At 40.8% G+C, this 20,648-nt stretch overlaps 1 protein-coding gene across 3 annotated transcripts in view; it reads right to left on the bottom strand.

Annotated features, from left to right (window-relative positions):
• Window positions 1-20,648, bottom strand: part of LOC134352942 (chloride intracellular channel protein 2-like) — a 60,538-nt gene that overhangs the window by 24,943 nt on the left and 14,947 nt on the right. The window contains exons 1-3 of one of the 3 annotated variants that reach the window (XM_063060596.1): window positions 15,782-15,887; window positions 15,606-15,689; window positions 11,716-11,825 (exon numbers count right to left, since the gene is read on the bottom strand). In XM_063060596.1, coding sequence (XP_062916666.1) covers window positions 11,716-11,825; window positions 15,606-15,659 — 164 coding nt within the window. In that variant the 5' untranslated portion in view covers window positions 15,660-15,689; window positions 15,782-15,887. Of the gene's footprint in view, window positions 1-11,715; window positions 11,826-14,620; window positions 14,840-15,605; window positions 15,690-15,781; window positions 15,888-20,648 lie in introns of those variants that run through there. The other 2 variants (XM_063060598.1, XM_063060599.1) reach the window with 2 other exon arrangements.

The following is a 20,648-nucleotide window of genomic DNA, read 5'->3' as shown; positions in this document are numbered from 1 at the left end:
TAGGCTGAACTTTTATCCATCCCAGGACACACATTTGGCAAACCAGTCTCCACAATGCTCTCATTCAGGAATGCAGGTGCTTTAGATTTTTCTTGGTATCTGGCTCGTTGAGACCTAGTCACAGCAGAAGTGAAAGTGTTCATCAATCAGTCTGCTAGCAATCTGTCCTGGAAGTCAAGTTTTTGCAATGCTGTCCAAGGACCAAGTATCAAGCCTAGTGAAGAGCTAGATCTTCTCTGTAGGTGGCTTGATGGGGAGTCACTGCAACACACAGGAAGGGCAAGGGCAGTTCACATTAGTAATCCAGCTGCAGGTTTACAAATGCTATGGCTCTTCATAGGCAATCAAAGAATCTCTCTTCAGTAGACTCGATAATTTTCCAAAGCTCTCACTCAAGAAACTATAGAAGTTAGAGGAGCTCACGGATCTGTTGCAGAAGAGCAAGCTGCAAAAACAAGGGTTACCTACAAGTACTGAGTTTCTTGGACACAGCAAGAGGAATAAATCCCATAGTGGAGAAGCTACTGAACAATATGCACAACAGTGGATAACTGAAGGTTTCAAATATTAAATAAAGCATTATGTCCCCTATCCTGTCAGGAACTGCTGAGGTGGCTTGACCCAGACGCAGAGAAGTAGAGATGCTTTAGTGTTGAGCAATAACTTTAATAATAAACTGCAAAATAACAAACCATGAGGAGTCACAAAACAGGAGAGGATGGATACTCAACATGACATGGCAACAAGATATAAGAAGGCTAGGAGGCTGGCTGGTTTGATGGGTGAATAAGGACTGTGGATGAGAGCTGAGTGGATGAGCTACAGGTGACAAGTTGGAAATGAGTGGCAGGTGACTCCTGTAAGCTGTGTGGACACTGGGAGGTACCTGCCTGTGCAGGCCTGACAGGACACCTCCTCCTATGGCTAGCACTTGACGGCCCAGGACAATCCAGGTGGGTCTGATTGAAATCTTGATGAGTGATGGGCCCGAACTAGATGGCACCCAAGATCTCTCCTTCAGGCCACGTCCTTCCCAGTCAACCAGATACTGCACCCCCCATCCATGACAACATAAATCCATCACCCGGTGTATCTTGCACATTGGACCACCCTCCGTGATCCAAGGTATCAAAGGTGCAGGCTCAGGTGGGTTAGCAGGTCTGTGACTAACAGGCTCGAGGTGGGATACATGGAAGGGAGGTATGATCCTGAGGGATGGTGACATATGGAGATGGTAGCTGACTGGATTGATGCAAATTGGTGATCTTGAAGGGATCAATAAGCCAGGGCAAGAGCTTGCCGGGGTCTATGTGCAGTTACAGATCTCATTCCCCAGGTCGAGGTAATCTGACTGGGCACTGCCAGCAGTTGGCCTGGTGGCAGTAGGTGCAGTTGGCAACTAGGATGGCCCTCCATGCTCTCTTCCAAGCATTACAGCAGTGGCGAACCAAGCCCTGGTGATGGGCCCTCCATCATTGTTTCCTTATGGAGAACAATGGGGGCTGGTAGCCATGAAGCACTTCAAAGGGTAACATATCATGGCAGAGGAAATGTGTAGATTGTGGGACAGTTTGGCCCAGGGAAAATACTTCTTCCATATCAAAAGGTTTGTGGTGACAAAGCATTGCAGAAACTTCTTAACATGCTGTTTTTTTTTCTGACAGACCATAGGTCTGCATGTCATAGAGAACAAACTTACTGAAACATGGAGAAGGGGAGCAAAAGCGAGTGGCAAATTGTGGGCTGCAGTTCGACACAATGTCCTGAGGAAAACCATGGAGGTGAACTACACATTGGAGAACTGTTCTACCGGCTGACAGACATTTGGGGAGGGCAATGAAATGGGTTGCCTTGTAGAACTGGTCCACCACTGTCGTGATCATCACAGCCCCATCGGAAGGAGGGAAACCAATGATGATATCCATGGCAATATGGGACTATGGGCATTTAGGGACCAGTAGAGACCAGAGAAGCCTGGGTCAGATGGTTGGAAGAATTGGACTGGGCACATTGAGGGCACATAGCAACAAACTGACGAACACCAGCAATCATGTTGGGCCACTAAATCCGGCATCGCAGAAAATCTAGAGTCATGCTCCTAAATGTCCAGAGAGGGATGAAGAGTCAGCCCACTGCAGTGCCTCGGAATCCATGGCTGGTGGCATGTACGTGCAGTTCTCTAGTGTGTTGGCTGGTACAGGAAAATGCTGTAAGGTCTGGCAGATCTGGTTCTCAAGATCCCAGATGATCAGAACAAGAATCTGCAAGGATAGAATGATGGGTTGAAGGTCCATCACCATTTCAGCTTGGTTGAACTGTCATGACAAGGTGTCCATCTTAGTGTTCCAGGAGCTGGGTTGTTAAGAGATGCTAAAGATGATTTGTGAGAAGATGAGGGCCTAGCAAGCCTGATGTGGGTTGAGTTGGTGGGTCTGTTGAATGGATATGAAGTTCTGGTGGTCAGTCCAGATCAGGAAAGACAATGATTGGCACAATGCACCTTATGCCCAACGATTGGACCTGGGTTGGGTCATAGTGGATGAAGTCTGACTTGATGGTGCTCATTGGCCCACTGTCAGCACATTTAAGACTAATGTCCTGGAGAATGATGCCCAAACCATTTCAGACCCTGTGAGAGTAGAATATGTAGGAAAGAAAAGATTGTAGGCAAGCAAACTAAATGCCTGGGCATACTTACTTCTGCTCAACCAGATTAAGGCAACCTGGTCTTCTGTCACTCGGAAGTTGATTATAAATTAGCACCTTCCATTGAAGATGAGATCTTCCTTTAAATCATGAAGAAAGTATTTAGCAAAGATGAGTTAAACAGTTGGGTAGCTCTCTTTCCTTTCTGCTCTCTATGATAACTTCTACCAAATAACAGACAGCAGAACCTGAATCAACTAATCCCTCAGCCTACAGAATCTTGATCTTGGACAGGACCTCCCTGCTATGCAGCACAGTCTGGGCCTTATGTGGGGTTTCATTACCGACACCCTCACTTTCCAAGTTGCTGATGCTGAAAGACCCTTTATGTGTCATGATGTGCTATCAACTACCCACACCCTACTTCACTCTTTTGGATTTGCTTGCCCAGACACTTCATGTTAAGAGAGTTGACCTGAGCCACTTGTGGTTGGGATGTTTCACTCCCTAAAGAGAAACATGAAAAGTGGCAGCACTGATGTTCTTCCCTTCAGATTTGAAGATTCCAAGAACCTATACAACAATTCTGCTACCTGCAGCCTGAAGGAAAGAGGTCTGCATCTTCTTTGACACACCAATTAAAGCTGTTGGATACCTGAAGATCACACTGAAGATTATACTGATGGATATAATGAAGTTGGATTCATCCCGGGCAAGACAAATCTTGTTCCCAAACCAGATCTGAACATGCCAATACTTGAACTGTATGCAGCTGTTCTAGTAGTTGAGATGGCAGAGAAGATAACCAAAGAACTAGACACAGAAATAAATGAGATCAAGTTTTTTTTAAACCAATAGTAAGGCTGTGTTTGATTATATATTTAATGAAACAAGAATATTCTATGTTTATGTACATAATAGGATTCAACATATCAGGCGGTGAACCCAGAAGAGACAATGGAACTATGTTCCTACTTATCACAAACTGGCCGATTATGCCACAAGCTAATCAGCTCATCCTCTCCTCATGGTTAATTGGCCCAGCATTTCTTACTGATTCCCACCAGGAATGTCATCAAGGCCAGTATTTTTGATGTGAGAATGGTTAAAGACCATTTAGAAAGATGGTTTCAAGATCAGTCTCTGAGATTATCCTTCATTGCCAACAACTTAATGAAGTGATCACTTGATTTTCATTTGACTCAAGAGCAACTGACAGATGGATGCTACGTGTTGTCCTTAACTCCATGTTCTGACAATTTCCTCCAACCTTAGAATATTCTGGTTGCAAGCCTCAATGCAGCCTAAAATGTATAACACGTTGTTTCTCTTGAGTGCAGAACTGGGAGACCTATACAGAAAAAAAGTTTTTTCACTGGAAATCTAAAGGAAAATAGAAAATTCTGGGAATGCTCAGTATTGCAGGCAATATAGAAAAGAGAAAAATTATTCAGGTCAATGACCTATCTTTAGGTTTTTTATTAAACATTCTTAAGTTCTGCCTGTTTTACCTCCCAACATTTCCTGGTTTCATTACTGGAAATCAATGGCAGACTTAGCTTATCATGATAGATGCGAGGTTTAGGGGTTTTACACTGTTGGTCTCATTAAAATGGCTCTTATAGCTTTGGGTGATTGTTGTCGGGTTCTGTCGGGTTTCAGTGGGACTCAAGTGCAGACCAATGAATACTCTTTCACCAGGATTAATTAGGGAGCACAAAGGCAACAATCTTTCAAAAACAGAAGGCAAGCACGAATCCAAAATGGCAGGCAGAGGTCTTACCAGGAAAGGTTGCCAGGCGAGGGCAAACAATCCAGAGTGCACAGGTAAAAATCAGGTCCAAGAACGGGCAAAATCCAAAACATGGAATCAGGCAAAATCAGTTGGTAAAAGTGCAATGACAGGCTAGAACAACACAGGTCAGAACTGAGACAAACTGGAAGAGAATGCTCGTCAAGGCGGGGTTTAAATGGACAGGGTAATGAGTGAAAATTAGAAACAGGTGAGTGCAAATGAGGAGACAAGCAGGTAATTAGAGGAAGTCCAAAAAGGAAAGGGGCTGGGCCAGAACCCACATGGCCAGGTGAAAGAAAGCAAAAATTAAAGACTGTTGTGATCCAGAGCTACCAGCAGAGGCCCTTCGACCCAGTGTTCAGGCCGGATCCTTAACAGATTGTAACCAGCTCTCCAACTGAAATCTTTTGTCAGCAGTGGGTGGTAGTGAATGGGCTGGGGGTAGAGGGGAAATGGTAACCAATAGATGTGAATGCACTGAGACCCCATTCTAATCAGTTTAGCACTTAACTGCCTTATGGAATTCTGTTTTTTAACAAAAATATTCTGACTGACTTTCAATGTTAGTATTTTGTCTCTGAGTATTCACAGCCAGTAAAGGATATATGCAATCTGCTGTGTGTATCTGTATCTGAGCCCAGCAACTCACCAGATGGTTGCTGATTTATACTGGTTAATGAATTATCATTCTGGGGGGTGGGAGAAATCTTTTCTAGCTGGTTAATCTTAACCATCAAGTTTGCCTTTTGTAGAAGTGGCAATCAATAACAATATTCAGCAACCAGCCTTGGTTGCTTTAAGAAGATGGTGATGCATTTTTCAAAACCACAATAGGAGTTCAGTTCATCTGAGCAACATGCTAGACCTCTTCAAGAGAAGCAGATAAGAACCCCACATATCTATGTGTCAAATCTAGATTAGATCAGGTAGGATCAGGGAGACCTCAGAAAAATCCTTTAATATAGCAGAAGCACCAAAGGGCTTGACAGGACCACAAGCAAACTAAAATTGACACCAGTCCTCTTCAGATGATGTTAGGGTAGAACAATACAGCGCAGGAACAAACCCATCAGCCCACAATGTTATGCCAAATTCATGACATTAGTAGTCAATGCCCAACTAAACTAATCCATCCTGCCAGCACAATGTTCATATCATTCTATTTTCTGCACATACATGTGCCTCTCCCAGAGCCTCTTGAACGTCTCTATTTGGATCCACCATCACTGAGGCAGCACATTCCAGATGCCCACAACTCTGTCAAAAAACTTGCCCCACAGATCTCCTTTGAGCTTACCCCATCTCACTTTAAATACATGTCCTCTAGTGTTAGACAATTCAACTGTGGGAAAAAGATACTGGCTGTCTACTTTATCTGTGACTCCTGTACTCGTATCAACTGCTTCCAAGATGGTGCCAGTGAACCAAGGCAATGTTCTGCACTTCTAAATATACCTCTTTTGAATTAGTCTCAGTGCAACCCGCAGCATATAATGCAGTTGGTTGTCTTTTGCACACTGATTGTCCATCCTGTTGGTGTGGTCTTTCATTGATTCCATTATGGTTTTTGGATTTATTGAGTACGCCCACAAGAAAATGAATCTCAGGGTTGTTTATGGTGACATATATGCATTTTGTTAAAAATTTACTTTGAACTTTTGAACCTCTATCAGATCTCTGCTCTTCCTTCACCACTCTAGAGAAAACAACCAATAAATGTCCGGTCTCTCCTTATAGTGTATGCCCTCTAATCCAGGCAGCATCTGGTAAACCTCTTCTACACCCCCTCTAAAGTCTTGACATCCTTCTGATAACAGGGCAGCCAGAGTTCAATACAATACTCCAAATCCAGCCTAACTTCATGACTCTTGATCTCAGTTTCTTTAATAATAAAGGCAAGCTTATCGCATGTCTTCTTTACCATGCTATCAATCTGTGCAGCCACGTTCAGGGAGTGGATACCTAGATCCCATGATTACTGTGCTCATCAACACTGTTAAGAGTCCTGCTATTAACAGTGTGCTGTTACTTTATATTTGATCTCTTAAAGTACAACACTTCACAATTGGCCAGGTTGAACTCCATCTGCCATATCTCTGCCCATATCTGCAACGGATGTATACTGTATCTTGCTGTATCCTGTGGCAGCCTTATACACAATCCACAACACTAGCAACCTTTGTATCATCTGCAAACTTACTAAAATACAGGTTATTTATTTATGTGTCACAAACAGCAGAGGTCCGGGTACAGATCTCCGTGGACCTCCAGCCAGAATAAGTCCCATTGACCATTACCCTCTGTCTTCTATGGGTAAGCCAATTCTGAATCCAAATAGCCAATTCACCATGGATCCCATGCATCTTAATCTTCAGGATGAGTATCCCATGAGGGATCTTGTAAAATGTCTTGGTAAAATCCATGTAAACAACTTCCACAGCTCTACCTTCATCAATCATTTTCATCAGCTCCTCAAAAAACTCAATCAATTTGTAAGACATAACTTTCCCTGCACAAACCCAAGCTGATTCCCCATAATTATGCCATGGCTTTCCAAATGCTCAAAATTCCATCCTTAAGAATCCTCCCCAGTAACTTACCTATCACTGAAATGAGGCTTACAAGTTTAAAATTTCTATGATTATCCCTATATCTTTTCTTGGAAAAAGGAACAACATTGACTATTCACCAGTCCTGAAGGACCTCATCTGTGGCTATAGGGGACATGAAGATATCGGTCATGGCACCAGCAATCTTATTTCTTACCGCTCTAAATAACCTGGCGTATATCTGATCAGCCCTGAGGTCTTATCCACCTTCATGTGCTTTAAGTGATCCAACACTACCTCTTTCTCTAACTGGAAATGTCCTACCAAATTAACATGGTCCACACTAATCTCCCTATTTACACATCTTTCTCCTTGGTAAATACTGATGCAAAATATTCATTTAGAACTTCACTCACAACATCCACCACTAAGCACTTGTTCCCTCCTTTATCTTGAGTGGTTTCACTCACTCCTGTATTATTGTCTTGCTCCAGATGTACTTATTGAATGCCTTGGGATTCTCTTTAATTCTACTTGCAAGGACTTTTCATGGCCCCTCCTGTTTTTCTTAATTCTCTTAGTTCTTTAGTCATAGTCATTGTCATACCTTATTGATCCCAGAGGAAACTGGTTTTCGTTACAGTTGCACCATAAATAATAACTAGTAATAAAACCATAAATAGTTAAATAGTAATATGTAAACTATGCCAGGAAATAAGTCCAGGACCAGCCTATTGGCTCAGGGTGTCTGACCCTCCAAGGGAGGAGTTGTAAAGTTTGATGGCCACAGGCAGGAATGGCTTCCTATGACGCTCAGTGTTGCATCTCGGTGGAATGAGTCTCTGGCTGAATGTACTCCTGTGCCCACCCAGTACATTATGTAATGGATGGGAGACATTGTCCAAGGTAGCATGCAACTTGGACAGCATTCTGTTTTCAGACACCACCGTGAGAGAGCCCAGTTCCTTCCCCAAACATCACTGGCCTTACGAATGAGTTTGTTGATTCTGTTGGTGTCTGCTACCCTCAGCCTGCTGCCCCAGCACACAACAGCAAACATGATCGCACTGGCCACCACAGACTCGTAGAACATCCTCAGCATCGTCCGGCAGATGTCAAAGGACCTCAGTCTCCTCAAGAAATAGAGACAGCTCTGACCTCTCTTGTATACAGCCTCAGTGTTCTTTGACCAGTCCAGTTTATTGTCAATTCGTATCCCCAGGTATTTGTAATCCTCCACCATGTTCACATTGACACCGTGGATGGAAACAGGGGTTGCCGGTACCTTAGCTCTCCTCAAGTCTACCACCAGCTCCTTAGTCTTTTTCACATTAAGCTGCAGATAATTCTACTCACATCATGTGACAAAGTTTCCTACCGTAGCCCTGTACTCAGCCTCATCTCCCTTGCTGATGCATCCTCATGCTTTATGCTGATGATGTTGCTTTATTGGTTCTTTATAATCCTCAAAAGCTCTGTTTGATTTTAGGTCTCTAAAATCCTTCCTCTTCTTGATTAAATTCATCACCTCTCAACATCCAGGTTTCCTTTACCTGCTATCTTTGTTCTTCCTTCTTACTGAAACATGCCTGTCCTGTACTCTTTACATGTGGTCTTTAAGTGCTCTACACATATCAGATGTAGACTTCCTCAGAGATAGCTGTTTCCTATTAACTGTCCCTAATTCCGCCCTAATAATTCTCGTAATTACCCTGCTCCAAATTAATATTCTCCTGCAAACTCCATACTTATCCTTATCTAAAACTTACGGAGTAATGATCTCTGTTCCTTAACCATTTTCCTACTGAAAGGTCAGTCTACTGCTTCTGATTTCTGCTCCTATACACAGGTCTGTCCCTGTCTCATGTTGAGGTAGCACCAGACTATTCTGTCAGGGTGGAAACTGGCAGACGTAGGCATGGCAAGAAAATGAATTTCAAAGCTCATCTCAGATATGGTACCAAAGCTATGAACAGTTTGGATCATTTTCAGAGATTGTCAGAGAACGAGATGGCTAGGGAACACTATTTCTGACGGGGAGCATAGGTGGTGGCCTTGATCTTTTCAATACCCAGTTAGAGGAAGTTACTGCTTGTCCAACACTGGATATATGATAAACATGAGAAATTGGATAGGGATCTCACAAAACGTGAAAATTATGAATCAATTGATGTTTGTTATTCAATCAGCAATACTATGTAATGTACGAATTATCCAACAGTGAGTTCTGATTCCAGTGGGACAGTTTGCGAGTTTGTACTCAGATTTAAATATTTGTTAATTAACATTGAGAGTTTTATTTATCAAAATAATAAACTGTAAATGCTGAACTAAAAATTTTGACTCTTTCTCAAGTGCTGCCTGGTTTGTTGAGCATTTCCAGATGTTCCTGTTTCTGTTTCAGATTCCCAGCATTTGCATTTGGAAACACAAGGGCATTTTATAATTGAAGTTTATGCTTTGCTCTGGACTGATTCTACTCAATAAGGAGTCATCAGTTAATGCCTCACTCAGTTCTGGTGTCCTTCCTTGATGTTTGAAACCACACATACAGTTCATACAGTATCCTAAAGAGTAGCATATCTCAGTATACTGAGAACATCGGCTGTGCAGGTAAACAAGCTGCAGAGCAGGAATTTGGTGGAAATTCAAAGACGTTTATTTTAATTGTAGCTTGCCGGGCTGCCAAAAGTAAATGCACTTTAGTGCCTGAGTTCTTTGAAAAGTTGCTCAGCCTTTTATCAGTGCTGAGCAACTTTACAAAGAATGTGACATCTGCTAATCATTTTCGGGGTAGAATGGCACAACATGTCGATGTTAACCTGCTGTTTCTTGCCCACAATCTCTTGGGGTCAATAAATGTCTTTGAAGACATGTAGGTAAAATATATTTGATTTAAAACATGATCAATTGTTATTACTGGTCATTGAAACTATGCATGGTGGCATAAAAGTAGCCACTTTATTTGGAGAAGCGTGTGAAGTACACTTTAGGAGATGAAATAAGACAGAAGAGTACACAAAAAAAGGTGGGTTATTCACAACTACAGAGAAACAGAGAATCCTAGAATGCAGATCGATAGATCACTAGAAGAACAGGTAGGTAATGTGGCTAAGAACCAATACAAGAAAATTTTTCTGTACTGACTGAAACATTAAAGGGCAGGTGATGATGCTAGCACAATGTGATCCCATCAACCATCATGTCTTCTCCTCGGCAACTCCACGTCTGCATTCTACAGTGACCACTCTCCCCATAGTTCTCTGGTCCTCTCAACCTCCTACATATCCCTACCCATCCTCTGGCACTTACTCCTACACCACATCCCTTAACACACTTCAGGGGTCAAAACAATTCTTCTCAAGGCAGCTTCCTCTACATCAACAGGACCAAAGACAGACAAGGCAACCGTTCTGTCCACAAGAGCCATCTTGAGCTTCTGGTTGTATGTCACTTCAAATCATTTCCATTCTTACACTATCCTGTATGTCCTTGACCTTCTCCATTGTCATGGTGAGGCCAAACACAAACTAGAAGAACAATACCTCATTATTCTGCTTGGGTAGCCCATGCCAAGTGATACGAACATCTAATTTTCCAATCTCAAGTAACACCTACCTCCTGTGTTCCTTTTCTGCTCTTACCATTCCACCTTGATTCTCTCTCCCTTTATTTGCCTTTTTGTTTTCCATCTCTCCATCACTGGCACATCTATCCACCTGAATTTCTTTCCCTTACCTACCCTCCCTATCCCCTCCACCATGTGATTCCACCTGCCCACCATCCTTCCCTTATCTACTTTGACATCACCTTCCAGCCTACATCTCTATCTTTCCCCTTCCCTCCCTCCACCTGGCTTCATTTGCTCTGTGTTTTTATTATTATATGTTTCTATTTATTCACTAAAGGCTTCTGTTTTTAACCTTCAAGTTCCTCCTCCTTCCACAGACTCCATCTTTTTATCACCTCCCTCCTTACCAAGCTCCACCGATTAGCTACCATCTCATGCTTGACCCCACCCTTTCACCTCTTTATACCGGTGATCTTCCCTCCACACCGTTGGTCGTGATGCAGTGTTATAACCCAGTCTACTATCACCAATGCTTCTTGACCTGTTGAATTCCTCCAGCAGTTTCCCTTTAGGCTCCAGGTTTCAGTGTCTCTGTAATGCTGGAATATGAGGCCAAATCTACATTTCTGCACACAGTTATTCCATGCAAGAATGTGGAGTGGAGATTTGTGAGGATGTTGGAGAATTCTGGTTCTGAGGACAGGCTGGGTGCTGAGGTTGATTTCTTTGAAATGAGGAAGTTTGAGGGAGGTTTGATGAAATCATTTAAAATCTTAAGAAGCCTGGACCGGATGAAGAAGAGGGACAGACCTATTTCTTTCACAGACAGATAAATAATTAGGAGTAATAAATCTATCTTAATTAATGAAAGAATAAGAGGGGAATAGAAGAAACACCCTCCAAAGCAATGAAAGGCAGACTGAAACTCACCATCTGAAATTCTAATTGAAGCAGAAAGCCCCATTGCATTAAATGCGTTCACATGACCACTTAAAGAGTCATAGTCTAAAAACCAAAAGGCCAAGACCAAGGAAGTGAGTTTAAATTGTACTGTCATGACCAGGATGCAACAGAATGCCATCACCAGTCACGTTGCATAGTCTTCTTCTGTGTAGTAAATTTCTGAATCAAAGTTGCTCCCATCCTGCACTTACTTTTTCATATCCACTGTTGTTACGTTGAATTTAACCCCTTTCAGCCACAAAACCATGAATAAGCGTTGGCAAAATGGACAGTTTCCAATGTTCTCTCCATCAAAACTAGCCTAATGGGAAGAGAAAAAGAAAACATGAAGTTCATGTTCTCAGTAAAGTATTACACTGTATTATAAATCAGCAGTTAATGCAATATGGTCAGTAATATTCCACTCACTGAAGTGAAAACTGTGATGATCACTCAACATCAGGAACAGCCAAACTTCCTTTGTAGTTACCAACAGGTCCAACAGGAAAGGACGATGAACTGGCAATTTCCATTACACTCAGATATCTTAAAGTGTTTCACAATGAAACACAAATAGCATTTCAGTGTTTATTACAGCGAAATGTTCTCTATATAAGGTAAATTTGCAAGAGCATGAAGTCCTATTGTTTCTTAAAAAAATTAGTTATTTAAATGAGTCAATTGGCCAGAGTATGGAAGGTATAAAAATGGCTTCAAATTGCCTTCATTCAAAGAACCAGGCCTGAAGATGCCATACATGAAACTTCACCAAAATGCAAAATATATAAAACTTCATTCTTTTACAATGCTAGGCCTAATAGGAATTTCGAATTCACTAACATAAAAATCGTCTAGTAATATTCCAGTCAAAAGAGGTAGAAATTATTTCTGGTGCTCCAATTGTATTAATAATCAAGGCTCACAACAGACCAGTTATTTTAAATGTCTTTTTCTTAACACAGTAAAAATAATGTTCCATATTCTAGAATTTACCGTTGGAATTAATATTTTATCATTTGGCATGAGGTATATCTGAAATAACAAGGTCTTGGAGTTTTACATTCTGACACTCTGGCTTGCAAGATAAGGTACTGTATCTGTCAAAGAGGAACTGCCAAAAGACCATCAGGAAAAGCTGATAAAATTCACTAATGACTTTTCAAAGTATGGGAAGCCATGTATCCAGTGGGGGCAAGATTAAGCTATTTTTGTTGTCAGCACTCCGAAGGACAATGATAGTACATTTATTGATTAATTCTACGTCGAATAGTGCATCCTGCTGCTTGGCTGTCATTTTGGAGAAAGTGGCACTCACCATCATAATATACACATTAAGTTGTCTAACTTTGCACTCAGTGCGGGTTAAAAGCCATTTTTCCCCCATGGATCATTGGAAATAAGAATAGGAATTTTAAGAGAATGGGCAAAAAAATCTTAGAATATAGAAATATATTTTAAAAATAGATTATTTAGCCTGTCACATCAGTCCTTTACTCAACGGGATCATGGCTGATACGTGAACAAATTCTCTGCTTTAGTTTTGCTATATACTTCAACACCTTAATTTTGTGTCAGGGGTTAAAATGTAACAATTGATCTACCATTGGTTTCCGTTCTGAAATAGGATTCCAAAGTCTCTGCTCTTTCTGTATGCAAAAGTATTACCCCACTGCACTGAAAGCCTTGGCTCTAAGTTCGGATCATGTATGCTCGACTATGTTCCTCCTCCATCAGAAATAATTTACTCCAATCTACCCTATCAAATCTGTCTGTTTTGGGAACTTCAGTTCAGTCATCCTTACATTTTTTTCAGTTACATTGACTACAATCTATTATTATTATTCTTATTAGTATTATTGTGTAGTATTGTGTAATCTCCTCATAAAAACGTCCAGCTATCATCCTGGTAAAACAAGGATTTTAGAGCATACAAATTATTATTAAAGACACTGTATTAGTATTAAAGATACTCTGTTTTCTGTCTCATCAACCTCAGCCAACTCCTTAACTCATTAAAATATTTGTCTTCATTTGCATAAGTTTCAACTTTCACTAAGTCTTTTTCAGAGGGCTCCTCAAAAGATTCATTCTGGAAGTGCTTATGTAAGACATTCATTCATGTTCTGTTGCCGAAAATTCTACCACTTTTTTTTTCAAAAAAAGACTTGGCAAGCATGACATCAAATTTATAAATGCAACATTTTACACTAAACAATTTTATACTGAAAACTTTCAAAGCATTTATTCAATCTAATCTTATTTATGGCTTCCAATAATACTGAAGGCACCCCTTTTACCCTCTCTTAGCTTTCACTATTTTCCAATCCAAGTGGGAATTGAGAGCACTAGAAAATTATTATTTGAACAATTTCATTGCTTTTATCTACTTCCTTAAAACTGTGGAATCCTGAGGATGTGGTGTAATTTTTTTCAGGATCACCCTGAATTTAGTTACATTAATTTGTATGGAAATCTGTTTTGAAGCATTAGTTTCAATGAATTGACAGGAATGTTATCCTGCCTTCTCAATTGTGAATATCGATGCAGTGTAATTGATTAGCATCTAATTCTATGATTGTTACTATTCGAATGTTCGTCCCTTCATTTCCCGTGTCGCCATCGCCCATATTTATAAGTCCATGTTGCTGACTAATATTGTCTTTCCAAAGTAATTTAAAATATTAAGTTGTGAGCTTTCTTTGAATATTCTCCTTGGTAACTTACTCTGCTGCTTTTTTTTTGTTCTCCATCCCTCTCATTCACAAAGATGTGCAGTAGTTTGTCTTTTTGAAATTTCTTTTTATGTTGTCCTTTATCCCCTTCTCTGACCGAAACAGTTAATTTGGCAAGTAAGGCTCATGCCCTCTGAGGATGTAATGAATGTGTACTGTGTAACTGTAAGTTCTTTTTATTGAACACCTCCCAGGGTCTTAATTCATGCGCAGATTTTCACAATCTTAGTCTTAGTTGTATCTAAAGTCTTCACAGCATTTTGACACTTATTGCTTTAAAACATTACATTGAGTTTAAACGGGATATGATCACCATTAAATGGAGGTACACATTAAGTAAATATAAAATAGAATAGTTCAGTTATTGATAAGTAATATAACTTACATAAACATGGGCACTTGCAGACTTTACCAGTATAAAATAACAATAATTTGTTCTCAGAGTTTGTTTGTTCAGAGTCCTACAGGAAGAGCATTTTCTGGAATCCACTGTAAGATCCACTATAACTTCTCAATATTGTTTAATACTGCACGCAGGAGCTACAATTTTCAGCACTTATTTAATGTCTTTGTGATGACGTGAGTAATTGAATCATTTGAAGCTCTGGCCTCAGCGGTGATGCTTTTTAAAACCCCTATTATTTACAGACAGGAAAGATCAATAATAATATCAGAAACTTGATCAGTTCCGTTGGAACCTGCATATAAACAGCTATGCACTCAAAACTTCAGGGAACTTGTAAGGAATGTACGGAAAAAAACAGGGTGTGGTCAACGAACGCTGAAATTAAAATAGGAACTGGGAAATGAAAAATCCTGGCTTAGCTAGTTTATTCATGATGGTGGTAATGAACCATAATGAGACTTTCTGTTGTTTGTTATGGGCTGGTTCACAGAGTCAATCCAGCTTTCACCCTGCCCGATCACTTCTTTCAGTTTTTCAACCATCTCTGCCAGTGTTCGAACTGTTTTTAAGACTTCTGTTTCAACAAGAAAATAAGGGTGAGCAGTCATATATTCGTGTAATATCACTGCATTAATCATCTAAAACTTCACTCTCACTACCAGTCACTGTCAGCTTCCCAATCCATAGAGAATGTGAAAGAAATCTAAAGCTTGGCACTGCACAGATCCAAAATGTAAATATGGCATTTCTTTTTTTATTGATTATTAGGCAGAACCTTTGAAATATATTGTAAAATTTAGGGGCAATAAAAGTAAAAAAAATATATTAATGCATCTGAATAAATAACATTAAAATTAAACAAAAACTAACTGCATAAACTAAGAAAAATGAATCCACTTTTGATTCAACCAACAGACAAAGATTTTGAATAAATTTGTGGAAAAAAGAATTTTCGGCTCTTTACCTTAATGAAGAGTTCAATGTTTGGGGCTTTATTGCCAGATCCTTGTTTGGCCATTGTCAGAACGAAGATAGAATATCAAACAAGCTGTGCAAATGTAAGTAAAGTTTTCATGAATTTCAAAAGAAATTAGAAGTTCCGAACAAGTAAAAGCAGACTTTCTGGATAACGCCAGTTACCCTTGAGCTCTCCTTGAGGTATAGATCACAGAGAACTAGCAATACGCTGGGGTGTAACATCCTGCCTCTCTTAACACTTCCCTCAGTTGTAATCAGAGGGTTGCCAATGCCTCTAATTTACAAGAAAGAAAACAACAACTATGACACAGCAATACATCAGCATCACTTACAGTAAAGTAACAGAGCAAATAGAGCAGTTTAGGAAAAGCACAATCATTTAATTAATGTGTTTTTCTATTAATACCATTTAACCTTACAAGATCACCATAACTAGCCATTAATATTTAGAATGGAAACTCTCATATGAACTCTAGGCACATTAAGCCTAATTATATTATATTCTATAAATAACTATTTGAGAAATATGACACTAAAAATAGAAATTTGTACTTTATTCCATTCCTGTTGAGTGTGCCGAGCCCAGACTCATAGGGTGTGGGAGTCTAATAGGCAGCCAGACAGAAATGCCCCTGGGAATGATCAAAATTGACATGGCAACAGATCAAACAAATTCAGCGAAACCATCACCTGGTTACGTTTAACACATCTGGTGAATTAGTAGCCCTGCATGTAAACACCGATTAGAGAAGAGCATAGACACTGAAAATGCATTGAGTTGTACTCTTCAGTGACCAAGAGTAACTTGATGGCACTGCCAAAGACTGAACCCTAAAGTACAACCACCAGAATGGGGTTTTGGCAGATAATAAGTGAACTGATAAAACAAGGACCTGGTCCTGTCCTCACTGACCTACCTTTACAAGCACATAGGTTTATGATGATATTGGCAGGAGTGAAACTCAACCATGCTGGTGGAACAGAAATGAAGATGAAATACTGTGAATGCCCTTTAAAACAATTTGTGGCACCACCTTTGGGTTAAATGGGACAGACACACGTCTAAAGCCTCAAATCAGGGTATCCAAGACTTTATTAAACCATCAGCAATAACAGGAATGTATTCACCCTGAATAGTAACTCAGGTCCAGAGCAGAGCTTGAAAAAGCAGACAGTTTTCAGCAGGAGCCTGTGATTGGACAGCAGCGCAGACACAGTAAATCTGGTCCAGACTGGAGTTTGAAAAACCCAGCCTCCATAAAAGAGAGGTACCATCTAGTGGAGTGGTCATCGTCTGAGTGGTCTGAGTCAGAGTGGTAAGGCTTTGGCTTAACACACTTCAGCAAGAACATGTAGAGGCAAGGTAAGTAGGTAAATTTATTTCTTATTTATTTTTCTAATCTAGATGGTATATCTGCAGGGCCAGTGTTCTGATCTGGATATCAGATGTGTGATTTCCAGGAGACTTCCAGCTTCCTTGAGGGCCACATCTGCATGACTTACATCGAGATGCAGCTCCTTAGAGACCATGTTAGAGAACTGGAGCTGCAGCTCAATGACCTTCGGCTTGTAAGGAAAGTAAGGAGGTGATAGACAGGAACTACAGGGAGGTAGTCACCACAAAGTTACAGGACATAGACAAATGGGTGACTGTCAAGAGAAGGAAGGGAAAACATCGGATAGTGGAGAGCACCCCCATGGCCTTCCCCCTTAACAATAAATACTCAATTTTGAATGCTGCTGGGGGAAGCAATAGCGGACATGCCTCTGACACTGAGTCTGGCCCAGTGGCTCAGAAGGGTAGGGAACAGAAGAGGATGGCAGCAGTAAAAGGAGATGCTATAGTCAGGGGTACAGTTAGGCGATTCTGTGGATGCAAACAAGAAACATAAATAGTAGTTTGCCTCCCAGGTGCCAGGGTCTTTAATGTTTCTGAAAGTATCCACAGTATCCTAAAAAGGGAGTGCGAGCAGCCAAAAGTCGTGGTACATATTGGTACCAACAACATAGGCAGAAAAAGGGAGAAGCTCCTGATAACGGAATATAGAAAGATTTGAGGATGCAAACACGAAGAAATCTGCAGATGCTGGAAATTCAAGCAACACACACAAAATGCTGGTGGAACGCAGCAGGCAAGGCAGCATCTATAGGAAGAGGTACAGTCGACGTTTTGGAGCAAGACCCTTCACCTGGCAAAGTCTGAAGGTGCTATATATAAATGCACGTAGTATTTGGAATAAAGTGGATGAAGACATGGCACAATTATAGATTGGTTGGTATGATGTCATGGCATGACTGAGTCGTGGCTGAAAGAAGGCCATAGTTGGGATCTGAAAATCAAAGAATATACTTTGATTTGAAAGGACAGGCAGAAAGCCATAGGTAGCGGTGTGGCTCTGTTGGTAAGAGGTGAAATTACATCATTTGAAAGTGGTGACGGAGGGGCAAAGAACGTTGAATCTTCGTGGGTGGAGTTTAAAAAAACTGCAAGGGTAAAAAAAAACATTATGGGGATCATATTAGGCATCGGAATACTGTAATATCCAAGATGTGGGGTTGTGATTGCAAAGAGAGCTGGAAAAGGAATGTAATAAGATAATGTAACAATTGCAATGGGGGACTTTAATATGCAAGGGGATTGGGAAAATCAGGTTGGTGTCAGATCGCAAGAGAGGGAATTTGTTGAATGCTTAAGCAATGGCTTTTTAGAGCAGCTTGTGCTTGAGCCTATTAGAAGAAAGGCTATCTTAGATTGGGTGTTGTGTAATAATCCAGATTTTATTAGGGAGCTTAAGGTAAAGGAATCCTGAGGAGGCAGTGATTATAATATGCTTGAATTCATACTGCGATTCGAGAGAGAAGCATAAGTCAGATGTATTAGTATTGCACTGGAATAAAGGGAATTACAGAGGCATGAGAAAGGAACTTGACTAGGTGGATTGGAGAGGGATATTGGCAGGTTGACGTCAGAGCAGAGGTGGCTGAAGTTTCTGGGAATAGTTCACAAGGCGCAGGATAGATATGTTTCACAGAAGAAGTTCTCAAACGGCAACCGTGGCTAGCAAGGGAAGTTAAGGGATGCATAAAAGCCAAGGAAATGGCATATAATGTAGTAAAAGTGAGTGGGAAGTTGGATGATTGGAAAGTTCTTAAAATCAAACAAAGGGCAGCTAAAAAAGCCATAGAACGGGAAAAGATGAAATACAAGGGGAAACTAGCCAATAATATAAAGCAGGATACCAAAAATTTTTTCAGTTATATAAAGAGTAAAAGGGCGCTGATATTGGACCACTGGAAAATGATGTTAGTGAGATAGTAATGAGAGAGAAAGAAATGGCAGATGAACTTAATGGGTACTTTGCATCTGTCTTTACTGTGGAAGACACTAGCAGTGTGCCAGAGGTCTGTGAGTGTCAGGGAGCAGGAGTGAGTACCATTGCTATTACAAAGGAAAAAGTGTTGAGCAAACTCAAAGGTCTTAAGATAGATAAGTCACCTGGACCAGATGGACTACATCCAAGTGTCCTGAAAGAGGTTGCTGAAGAGAGCAGATGCATTGGTCATGATCTTTCAAGAATCACTTGATTCTAGAATTGTCCTGGAGGACTGGAAAATTGTAAATGTCACTCCACTCTTTAAGAAGGGAGGAAGGCAAAAGAAAGGGAATTATAAGTTAGTTAGCCTAACCTCACTGGATGGAGTCCATTACTAAGGACGAGGTTTCGGGATACTTGGAGACTAAAGACAAAATAAGTTAAAGTCAGCATGGTTTCTGTGAACGGAAATCTTGCCTGACAAATTTGTTGGAGTTCTTTGAGGAAATAACAAGCAGGGTGGACAAAGGAGAGGCAGTGGATGTCATTTACTTGGATTTTCAGAAGGTCTTTGATAAGGTGCCACACATGAGGCTTCTGAACAAGATAAAATCCCATGGAATTGCAGGGAAGATACTGGCATGGATAGAGGAATAGCTGTTAGGTAGGAGGACGTGAGTGGGAATAAAGGGGTTCTTTCTGGTTGGCTGCTGGTGACTAGTGGTATTCCCCAGGGGTCAGTATTGTGACCATTACTTTTCACATTGTTTGTCAGTGATTTAGATAATGGAATTGATAGCTTTGTGGCAAAGTCTGCAGATGATACAAAAATAGGTGGAGGGGTAGGTAGTGCTGAGGAAGCAATGTGATTGCAGAAGTACTGAGACAATTTGGAAGAATGGGCTAAAAAGTGCCAGATGGATACAGTGTTGGGAAATGTTTGATAATACATTTAGATAAAAGGAACAAAATTGCAGACTATTATCTGAATGGGGAGAAAATTCAAACATCGGAGGTGCAATGGAATTTGGGAGTCCTAATGCAAGACTCACAAAAGGTTAATTTACAGGTTGAGACTGGAAGGCAAATGCAATGTTGGCATTCATTTCAAGCGGAATCATGCTGAGACTTTATAAGACACTAGTCAGGCTGCACTTGGAGTTTTGTCAACTGTTTCGGGCCTCATATCTCAGAAAGGATGTGTTGTCATTGGAAAGAGTCCGGAGGAGGTTCACGAGGATGATTCTGGGAATAAAGGGGTTAACATATGAAGATCATTTGGCAGCTTTGGGCCTGTACTTACCTGAATTTAGAAGAATGCGGGCGGATTCCATTGAAACCCACTGAATGTTGAAAGGACTAGATGAGGTTGATTTTAGTTTCCTATGACGGGGGTGTCCAGAACTGGAGGGCACCGCCTCAAAACTGAGGGGCGACCCTTTAAAACATAGGTAAGGAGAATTTTTTTTAGCCAGAGAGTAGTGAATCTGTGGAATGCTCTGCCACAGACAGCTGTGGAGGCCAAGACTGTGGTTATATGTGAAGTGAAAATTGCTAGTTTCCTAATTGGTCAGGGCATCAAAGGTTATAGTGAGAAGGCAGGTTTATGGGGTTGAGTGGGATCCTGGATCAGCCATAATTGAATGGTGGAGTAGATTCAATGGGCTGAATGGCCTAATTCTGCTCCTATGTCTAATGGTCTTATGGTCTTATGG

The sequence above is a fragment of the Mobula hypostoma genome, chromosome 10 (genome assembly GCF_963921235.1).
Source record: "Mobula hypostoma chromosome 10, sMobHyp1.1, whole genome shotgun sequence".
In the NCBI taxonomy this organism is placed as follows: domain Eukaryota; kingdom Metazoa; phylum Chordata; class Chondrichthyes; order Myliobatiformes; family Myliobatidae; genus Mobula; species Mobula hypostoma.
Note: the sequence above shows the minus strand (reverse complement) of the source record. Positions and strands in the feature narration are given on the sequence as shown.